Source organism: Hypomesus nipponensis, chromosome 20, assembly GCF_054491055.1.
Source record: "Hypomesus nipponensis isolate SF chromosome 20, ASM5449105v1, whole genome shotgun sequence".
Classification (NCBI taxonomy): domain Eukaryota; kingdom Metazoa; phylum Chordata; class Actinopteri; order Osmeriformes; family Osmeridae; genus Hypomesus; species Hypomesus nipponensis.
In genome coordinates this window covers 5733606-5744316 of record NC_140380.1, presented here as the reverse complement: position 1 = coordinate 5744316, position 10711 = coordinate 5733606, and the positions used below count along the sequence as shown (strand labels likewise).

The following is a 10711-nucleotide window of genomic DNA, read 5'->3' as shown; positions in this document are numbered from 1 at the left end:
TGTTGATATGCAAAACTGATTGGATGGCACAACAAAATCTGCTAATCTAATCTCTGGGATTGAGTGCTGATTTGCGCCTAAGATTGTAACTCACAGTGGATGAAGTCCCGCCTCGAGAAGAATGATACTGAATAGCATTGGAAACTCAATCGTAGGACAAGATCGGAATTTTGTGTTCAGGACAATTTTGGTGAGCGTCCGTTTAAACTTTCACACCCCGCCTCTGCAGCCAATTTATCTAAAACGCTCAATTAGGCTACAAAATATGCTCGCATACAGTAACCTGACAGCAGTTATGATGACAACGCTTCTTACTTTCGCGATATACTTCTTATATTGCGAAATGTTTGCTGTAACGTTATAGGCTTAGTCATGGTTATTTTGTTTCTAGTAGTCTGTATCCTATACATTTTGCAACACCGTCAATTCAGAACAGTTACATTTCTCTGTTTTACATGGTATACGCTGCTGTGCGCAGGACCAGGTCGTACTCGGTCCTATCCTGTAATCACCTGGTTGAGGCTTTGCTTTTATTTGGCCTATTTTTGCAAAGGTTGTCAATCTCTGTGATTGCGCTTATGTGCCTTTTCGTCAGCTATAACTACAATTATCCAGGTTATTAATGAGGCTGTTTTTCCCAAACATGACACTGTCTGTCAATGCTATAGGATGTTTCCAAGTGGCACAGTTGTCTGTTTTCACTTTTCCTATGTCACATTGTACATACTGTGTCAGTCCATACCTGTCTGTAATCTAAAGATATTCAATGGTTTTACCTCAGAACTATGGAGGTGTGTTTCTGAGATTGTATTTTGTTGAACTTGAACTGTGTTATTATTATAGAACACAGACACATCAAACACAATAAGAGTTCAAAGGAATCATTTTTTTTTTAAATTAAGTGCAGATCATAGATCACATAAAGGTTTAAACTGAGTATAATTTGCTGAGTATGGGTTTACATCTCCAGGCACTTGCCAGACCAAAGCTGTACATTCTCTTCAATGTCACATAAGGATGAATGACACCAGGCTTTTTTAGTGGCAGAGTTTAGATTTAGGTTTTAAAACCTAACGTGTAGTTCTGAATTGTAGATTTTCTCATGTCTATTTGGGGCTTTGATTCCACTGTTTTGCTTCCAGCAGGTGTGCTTGGTGGTGTGGAGGAGCGGCCTGAAAGGGGTCATGCCACTAGTCAAGAGGAACATTGAACCTCGCCACCTTTGCCGTGGTGCTCTGCCCGATGGCATCAGCTGTGAGCTGGAGTGTGTCACCAACAATACACTGTCGGCCATCATACGCCAGCTCAGCAGTCTAAGTATGACACAGGCTCCAAGCAAAGACAAAACGATACAACATATGAAATGACATGACTTTTTCCTCTGTGCTACTCTTTTCTCCTCTGCTCTGCTCCTGCCTGCTCTACTCTACCCTGCTCTGCTTTGCTTTATTCGGATCCCATCACCATGTAGGCTGTTATTGTGACTCATCTCTTTCATCCACCTACGTGTGCATCTTTTTTTTGCGCGAAGCATCTTCTTGTATTTGTTTGGCCGTGTTACACTGTCAAACCGATTTGCAGGAGCAAAGATGCGTACTGCACTGAATCATTTCATAATAATGATTCTCCGGTTAGTGATTCTATTTGGTTGGTAGGTTTTGACAATGACAGATGTGACTTGCCTGTTCGTGTTTGTGCGCGGTGTGTTTTTTTTCCGTGGAGAGAGAGAGAGACATGGTATTAGAGGTAGCAAATTTATCAGACATCTGGCCCATAGATAGCCCCATAGAGTCTGTATGTGGCTGCATCAAGCGTGTATGTGTGTGTTTGTATGTGTGGGGTAGGGCTTTAGGGATTAGGGATTACTGTGGAGCTTAGTGTCACTGAAGCAGATAAAGAAGAGAGTGAGGCAGGACAGAGACAGAGAGAGTATACTGACAGTTTTCACAATCAATTGCTCTTTCCTCCGTATAGTTTAAAATCTCAGTCATTTCCCTCCATGATTAAGCCCAGTTGTGGAAACCCACAAGGCATCACTCCCGTGTTTTCACGAGTGAGGTGTTGAATTCTCCTTCTAACCATAGACACCTTTGGTTCCTTGTAAATGTTTCCGTTTTGTCCTCGGGCTTCAGGTAAACATGCAGAGGATGTTTTTGGGGAGCTGTTTAATGAAGCCAACACGTTCTACACACGGGCCAACTCCCTCCAAGACCGCATAGACCGCCTGGCTGTCAAGGTCACCCAGCTGGATTCCACTGTGGAGGAGGGTCAGTTGGGGTCATAGGTCAAGGGTTGTGGGTATAACATTTGAACATACATGTCAAATATTTGTTTCGAAAGACAATACCATGCACTTAAACTGCACTGCATACGAAGACGAATGCACTTTCTCTTTGCCAGTAACCATCTCCTAAAAGACATGATCAAACTCAACGAAATATCCTTCACACTGTCAATTCCGCATTGTAGTCTCCCTGCAGGACATCAACATGAGGAAGGCGTTCAAGAGCTCCGCCACACAGGACCAGCAGGTGGTGTCCAAGGGCAGTGCTGCCAACCCCGTCTCGGAGTTGTACAACACCAGCGACAAGCCTCCCCCTCTCAACATCCTCTCTGCTTACAGGCGAGACACACAGCAGCCGCACACCTTCAATATGACTCCCCAAACCCCCCCCCCCCCCCAAATTAATTCCGTAAATCAATGACTTGGATCATTGTCGACACAGAGACGACCACGTCGACGGGATGAAGTTCTACTCGGACCCGTCGTACTTCTTTGACCTGTGGAAGGAGAAGATGCTGCAGGATACAGAGTACAAGAGGAAGGAGAGGAGGAGGCAGAGGGTGAGAGCATGGTCCCGGACGTTGTCCTGTTTTCACACCCATGAAACCGTTGGACTTTTCTCAGGCATGCAGCGGTTCATGCCATTTCATACCCACTATGTCATGTATGACGCTTGAAAAAGGATGAAAATGTTGTTCCAAACACGGAATTTGTTCACGTCAGTGTAGAGTACTTGGATTTGATTTATGGAATCTCTTTCAAACGTGTCAAACGTTCTTCCAGGTTTTTCTTGCTTTGCCTTTCACCCCCAAATAACGACTCAATCGAACCCCTGATATATACTTTTACATCCTGTAGATATCCGAAATAATAATTTGCACCTGACCTGTGATTGTTCGTCTCACTCTTCTATTGTAGGAGCAGAAGAGGTGTGTTGATGGCACGCTTCCGCGCGAGGTGAAGAAGGTGAGGAAGGCCAGGAACCGGCGCCAGGAGTGGAACATGATGGCCTTCGACAAAGAGCTTCGTCCCGACCATCGCCACCCTCACTCTCTTCACCGCGGGTTGTCGTCCGAGGGCTCTCTCTCTCCAGAGGGCAGGTCTGTTCCCTGTACATCCTCTGTACAGTTATGACCAACCATATTTAGTCACGCCGTAGTAGTGCTTTCTCAAATTTGAAACAAGGAAACAAACAAAATAAAATGAGTTTTTTTGTTGTTGCCCGACAGCAGAGGCTCAAAGGTTCAGGTCCCTTTGAAGCACTCGCATATCCTTTCACACTCGGGGGGAGTTGGAAAACGTCATATCGATAACGATGATCGCTACAAGGTCGTATGTTGTCTCGCTTTTACAGGCCGTACGGAACGGACTTTCCCGACTTCCCGGCTTCTCCGGTGTCCATGCCGCAACCCTACAACCATGTCCTCGCTCAGGGCTACCTGCCCGGGGATGGGTCCTCCTCAGCCTCGGCGGAGCATGAGTACCACAGCATAGGGGTCACCTACAGAGGGCAGGCCACCAGCCACCCACGCCACTCTCCACCCCTGCCTCGCTCTTGTGACGGACTGAACGGATCGATCACCCTTCCACCTGCCGATTACAGGTAGGATTTGGAATAGATCCTAAAATATGAAACTGTGACATCTGCAGTGTACTGCAGGCCTTACATCGGTAATAAAACAGCTTAATATATATATATATATATATATATATATATATATATATATATACATAATTGTATACTTCATTACACAGTATGGTAAACACTTCAGATTATGGTGCTTGTATTGAGCGTTAGTTAATAAGGCTTTAGCCAGTCTTATATTACACATATTCATGATATTCATGATATCACATATTCATGAAAAAAGCACCATATGAGGACGTTATTAGCTGTTAATAACCACTTATTACAAGCAGCTGGATCTAACATGTTACCAACAGCCGTTACCTGTGTGTGAAGTCTGAAGCCTTGCAATTTTTCCTTTCTGTGTGACAGCATTATGGAGTACTATGCCAGCTCCGGTCCACCACCTCCCACCCCAGCCCCACTCATCCCCTCTGCACAGACGGCTTTCGGCACTCCTCTGGGGGCTCTCCCTCACGCTGGACCTGGGGTTCCAGGCTACCCCCTTCCACCTCTACCTCCCCCGGGCCCACGGATGATACCCCCTCCCCCTGGTCCCCCACCTCCACCCGTGCCCCCTGACCTCCTACAGTTGGCGGGACACGGCGAGGGGAGGAGGGTCGACGCTCAACCCCCCGCCGACGCGCGGAGCGATCTCCTCTCAGCGATTCGCATGGGTGAGTTGGGCCTGTTCTCAGACACCCGTTCCTCTCTCACCCTTTGACCGTGATGTGTGAACAAGCGCGGGTGATAGCGAGGAAATGGGCGTGGATGGATTCAAAGCTGCTCGTGTGCATACACTGCATGTTCTATGTGCTCCGGTGTGTCTGTGTGGGGAAACGTTTCATATTTGTGTGTGTCCGTCGATGTGCACGATGTATTTGTGTGTCTATGTCTCCGTGTGTGCGCGCGTGTGCGTGCGTTTCTGAGTGAGTTTCTGACGTGCACTGGCGTGGGCATTTCAGGCATTCAGCTGAAGAAGGTGCAGGAACAACAAGAGCAGCAGGCCAAGAAGGAGCCCGTGGGGAACGACGTGGCCACCATCTTGTCTCGTCGCATCGCGGTGGAGTACAGCGACTCTGAAGACGACTCTGAGCTGGAAGAAAACGAGTGGTCAGACTGACGTGGACACTGCTCCCCGGCGACGCTCCTTAGCGATGCTTCAAGCTACGGACATTGGGGTTCCACCCGGCTTCGCCCTCCCACAGAGAACAGAGTTGTTTATTGTAGATAAGTATGGTGTGGACAGTCCACATGGTCAGGTAAAATACATACATACATACTTTGCACACACACGCACACACACACACACATATAGCCATTGGCTGAGAAGATAAGTGCTTCATATATATCATCCGTAACATCAGAAACAATGAGATTCAGCCTAAATCCATCAAAGTTATTCACTGATGAACCCCACCTGAATGCAAATATTGGACTTGTACCATTATGCCCTCAGTGTAGATGCTTAATAAAATGCCAGTCATTCCCAAGTCATAGTTTACCTCATCTTTACACCTCTTTCTGTACCACATAGTGTATTGTAAAGCTGCCTGAATCGGGAAATAATTGATGAAGCGAACTAGACGGTCTTTACTGGGCATTCATTACCCACTGTTGCTAGAGGAACAGTCTTAAGGAATACCTGATGTGTAGGTTTACATGCTGGCCACTGTTTAGGAATACCTGATGTGTAGGTTTACATGCTGGCCACTGTTTAGGAATACCTGATGTGTAGGTTTACATGCTGGCCACTGTTTAGGAATACCTGATGTGTAGGTTTACATGCTGGCCACTGTTAAGGAATACCTGATGTGTAGGTTTACATGCTGGCCACTGTTAAGGAATACCTGATGTGTAGGTTTACATGCTGGCCACTGTTAAGGAATACCTGATGTGTAGGTTTACATGCTGGCCACTGTTAAGGAATACCTGATGTGTAGGTTTACATGCTGGCCACTGTTAAGGAATCCCTGATGTGTAGGTTTACATGCTGGCCACTGAGTGGCAGTCTGCTCTTGCTCAGCTGTGGTCTCTCTCTCTGTCTCTCTCTTTTCTCTTTCTCAAATAGGTTATCCATATTGGACATTTAGACTTTTTTGATACAGTAGCAAATGAATATGAATCCACCTAGATACCACATAGTGAGACAGTAGAGACCGCTGTTTACTACGAGCAGAGGTAACAACACAGAATGTAGAAAGGGAGGAGTAGAGTTACTTTTATCGGAACAAATGAATGAGTGAATCAATTCATTAAGAAATGAAAGTGGCCAAACCGAACAAGAAGACAATGTATAAATGATCTCCTATTAAACCTTCACTCATTTGGCTCCATGACTTGGAAGCTTTGGTTTAATTTCCATCATATGATGTTTTGCATTGGGATTGACTTGTTGACACCACAGGATAAAAGGCCATCGCTAAGTACATCTGGGATTAATTCCGTGAAGGGATCAATCGTACAATGAATACGGTAGACACTTCAACGATGCCAGGATACTGAAAGGCAGTCAGTGACGGACAGGGCCAAGTTCTCAGACGACACTTGACAAGTTTGAGAAGCTGAGTGTCTTGTTCCCCCAGAGACTAGAGGCCTAGACAGTGTGGCTGTGTTGAGAAGTCTCTCTTCAGGTGCAGAGAAAGCTCTGGTCTTTCCTCCCATCCTAATGACTCCTGATCCCCCTTTACCCCAACCACGGACCATGGAAGCAGATGACCTTATAGCCCCACATACAGATCTAAAATCAGAGCTGCTTGTTATTTGTTATTTATCAAACATGTATTACGCAGGTTTTAATCACTGTCAACATTTTAATGACTCAACGTCATATTTGCTAGAAAACATTTTACAATTTCACTGGGTATATGCTGTTGCCCCATTTGGATCAGAAAAGGATGGATAATTAATTAGAGTTAGCATTTAATCCTGTCGGTTGGTGGCAGTTATGCTTAAAACCCAATTTTCATTAAAATGAACTCCTACTATAATCAACAAACAATTAAAATTGTTGTTCCACTGGATGTCTGTTTGCCTTCCCCTGTATTCTAATGCACTTGTATAAAAATTCCCCCCAAAAATTCCCAGACCAGACCACAACAAATCAGACCATAGATAGAAGAAAATAACCAAAGCCTAAGCTGCATCAAAAGCCTCACACAGTCTCCCTCAGCGCTCAGAGGGGGTGACTCCCAAAATCCCTCTGCTTGTTTGTCTCATGGTTTAAGTGGTGCACACAGCCAGGGAAAGATCATTAAATCACTGTTTTACCACTCGGCTTAATCCCCCCCACAAAGAGAAAGATACAATAAAGAAAGAACGAGGAGAGAGAAGTGGAGTGTGAGATTAAGTAGAAACTTGACGGATTCAAACTGACGGCTCAGTTTCCCAGCATAGCTGAGGGTAGTAAAGACTCTTGATTTAAAGTCTCCCAGGCCTTCGGAGGCCTTGTGATCGGACTTTCCCTGTTATCCCTGTAGTGGCCAGCCGGTCAGACAGTGTCCACGGCTGTGGCCATCTGCCGGATTACACAGCGGGACATATTTTTAGAGAGCGCATCCTATTCTTATCCAGACTGGTAAGGTTTACATTAAGGTTGAACTCGGGTGCGCTTACAATGACAGATAAAGTAAGCCCTATCCTTCTACTGGCACCCCTCCTTGTCTTCTCAATGTTTGAGAGACTGCGGGGTTTCAAAGAACTGCTGTGCCGCGGGCATAAAAGACGAGTCCATGCAATGCCACTGTCTGTAACCGATTCTTTGTTTTTTCATGCCTCGACAATCCATTTGCCGGGATGAAAAAAAAAATCTATTTGTATTTGCCAAGTGTAATTGTTTCATTCTAATAGGCATCAAAAGGCCAACTTTTCTGTGTTACCATACAGGTGAACTCATTCCTGGGAAAATGTTTTTTTCCCTCCCAGCCTAGTAGGAGTGACGGCGTCCCCCTTTTTCCTTGGCCTAACGGGATTAGTTGTGCCAGTGCCTCCCCCGGCTGTCACGGTGCTGTCTACTTCCCATCTCTCTCCTTGGCCTTTAATGTGATTAACCCAGCCCCTGTGGTCCGCATGGTTCTAGAGGGTGGGTAAGAAGGGGGGGCACCTCCTTGGCATATCCCTCCCCGGCCTTTCCCCTCCATTATTGGCACCTTTGTCAGTTGAGAGGGACGGGCTGGGGTGTCTCGGGGTAGACAAGAGGACTAATGGCTGAGATGTTTTGAGAGTAAGTGAAAATGTGGAATATATGTTTTCTATTCAATAGAGTATTTCCTGACCGCCATTATAATTGGTTAAATTCACCCTCAGTCTAATATGAGACGAATATTTCGGAAAGTGTTCCCCTCAACGCTTTTAACTTATCTTATTAACCTGTAAATAATATCACATTCCACAAAGCACCATCTGGACACCTTCAGAAGTTTCAATCAATCACTAGCAGTTTTTGGGATTTTTTGCATCCTGACATTTGTTGTCTTTCAGAAAGGCCAGTGCTGAATATTCATTACAGGCTTAAGTGGAGGCAATAATCAGTGCTTGTGCCCATCGTCTTGTCAAATGTCAGGGCTATGAGGCTTCGCCTGTTTAAGACATGTCACGCTCATTTTCGACTCGTCTGTCACAGGTCTTCCATCAGGGCATTTGCTCCATTGAGAGGTGGGGCACGATTTCTCCCGAATCACATAGCTTTTTTCATCGCCGGATAAGGTGATGCCATGAAGAATCTTCAAACCTCCTACAGCTGTACATAGTGAACTTTTGAATAAAATATATTGGTTCACATAAACCCAATCATTGCAGGGGTGATTGGAGACCCATTAGTCCTGTAATAACTAAAGATGTTCACACAGATCGATTTTAGACTTCAAAATGTGGCAAGTTAAAATAACCTTAAACCCCAGCACAGAACAAGATAAAGGGGCAACAACATTCAACCAACTGCACTCCTTTTCATTGTTTCGGAATTGGATATCCTGATTCGCAGCAGACCATGTTTGTGGACATATCGATGTAATTACCACCACTAATGGTAAAAAAGAAAGGGTTAGGGTAAAAAAAAAAGGGAATTTTCTTTAGTCTCCTGTAAACCACTGCTCATGTGTCATTTTTGTAAACCCACAGACAAAAAAACAACCTTCCCATGCCTACCTAACCATCGCAAAAATGGGAGAAGGACTGTCCAATCCCCCCCCCCTCCCCTCCCCTCCTCCCGCCCACCCCCTTCCCTGCTGCTCTTTCCATAATTTCACGTGATGGCACAGCGCTGGTCAGGCGATGGCATGGAGGATTAGAAGCCTTAATTAAGATTTTGTTCAAACTCAGCATGTGCTGTCTATAGACACGACAACAAGATGTGCTTGGAGTGGGGTGGGGTATATCAGCTCCTAAAAACAGCTGCCTGCCCATGAAGATCCCCCCGAAGACCATGACAATGATAGTATACTTTGTGTGCTTCATCAGTGTTTGAATGTAGCATTTGTGAATTTGTGAGATAGTTGGGAATCCGGTTCGTGTGTTCTGTTAGTATATTGGCAGCCAGAGCAAGTAAAAAGTCTGAAAGATAGAAGGCTGTTTAAAGAAGGGGGCTGGAATCCTGTGTTGTGAAGTTGGGGGTGGGGGGTAAAATTCCAAGACATCGCACCATGAAATGACATCTGGCACTTATTGTATTAACATGGGCTAATGAGTGTCTAAAAGCCTGTGACCGTGTGCATTCACAAATCTCATCGTGTGTAAGTGTGGGGGTGGGAGAAGATATGGTAGGTATATCAGTGTTGCGATACGGGAGACAGATTTGGTTCATATTAGATGCCCCACCTGCAGGCTATTGGGGAAACACGTTTTAATATTCAGGTACTACCTGCTTGGCCTTCAGGTCATGCAAAAGCTGAGGTCCTTGGTCTCTTGAAGAGAATGGAATCTGACTTGAACTGTTTCTTTTGTTGACATTTCACATATTTATTAAGTAAACACATTTTTTATACTCTGTGAATGCTTTACAATTTTGATTTAGGTTGTCCATCAATACACAGTTACATTAAAACAATAACATGGAAAGTCCAGTTAGTTTTAAAGAGCAAAACACACGAGATGCAGACTACTGAAAGAACACATTACCTCAAGAAATGAAAGAATGTTACAATTAAAGACAAACTTGACAGTATTGAGTTTTAATGCCCTCTGTGACCACTGGATGGTAGTCTTGAGTGGTATTTTCCATTTCAAAACCAGATCATAGTTTCTTATTAAATTATCTTGTAAAAACACAACTAAGGAGGACTATTTCATGAGAGGGATGGGCAAGGCTAGAAGTAGTGGTGGGGGGCTAACATTTACAGTGATTCACTGTGTACAAAAGACAGTTGACTGTTTTTATAATTTCAGATTGCATCTGTAATACACTATTTAGGGAACCATTAAAGGGATAATAAGTAAGTTTTTTTCAGTAAAAAAAAGAAATTAATTCTAAGTAATTAGGCTACAGAAGGAACAACAAGTTACCGCAAAATCTTTGGGATTAGGTTGACCAGAAGCATGAACCTGAAAAGGAGGACACTTTGGTGTGTGTGTGTGTGTGTGGGGGAGCTCTGTAAGCTCTGTCAATGTGACACAGCTTACAGAAGGCATGACATTGATCTTCGCTGCTCTTAAAGGTGGAGTTCTAAACTCCACGTAGGTTTGAAGGAGGTCTTTCTTTTTGGCAGCTGAAAGCCTACGCGAGTGGTAAATTGCGATGGTGGGCAGGAAGGGTCAAAAAGGAGGACGAAAAGGCGAAAAGGAGGACCAGCAACAGCGGTCCGGAC

At 44.8% G+C, this 10711-nt stretch overlaps 1 protein-coding gene across 2 annotated transcripts; it reads left to right on the top strand.

The window, feature by feature from the left end:
* wasf3a (WASP family member 3a) lies at positions 1 to 5396 on the top strand. Of its 2 annotated transcripts, none has more exons than XM_084683867.1 (9): positions 1 to 190; positions 1146 to 1317; positions 2133 to 2267; positions 2470 to 2623; positions 2727 to 2844; positions 3203 to 3384; positions 3639 to 3887; positions 4284 to 4588; positions 4877 to 5396. In XM_084683867.1, exons 1-9 carry the CDS (start codon positions 122 to 124, stop codon positions 5032 to 5034), a joined length of 1542 nt encoding a protein of 513 aa, XP_084539993.1. In that variant the 5' UTR covers positions 1 to 121; the 3' UTR covers positions 5035 to 5396. The 2 variants fall into 2 exon arrangements, with proteins under 2 accessions (XP_084539993.1, XP_084539992.1); XM_084683866.1 differs by having other exon boundaries at positions 1143 to 1317.
* The last annotated feature ends 5315 nt before the right edge of the window (positions 5397 to 10711 follow it).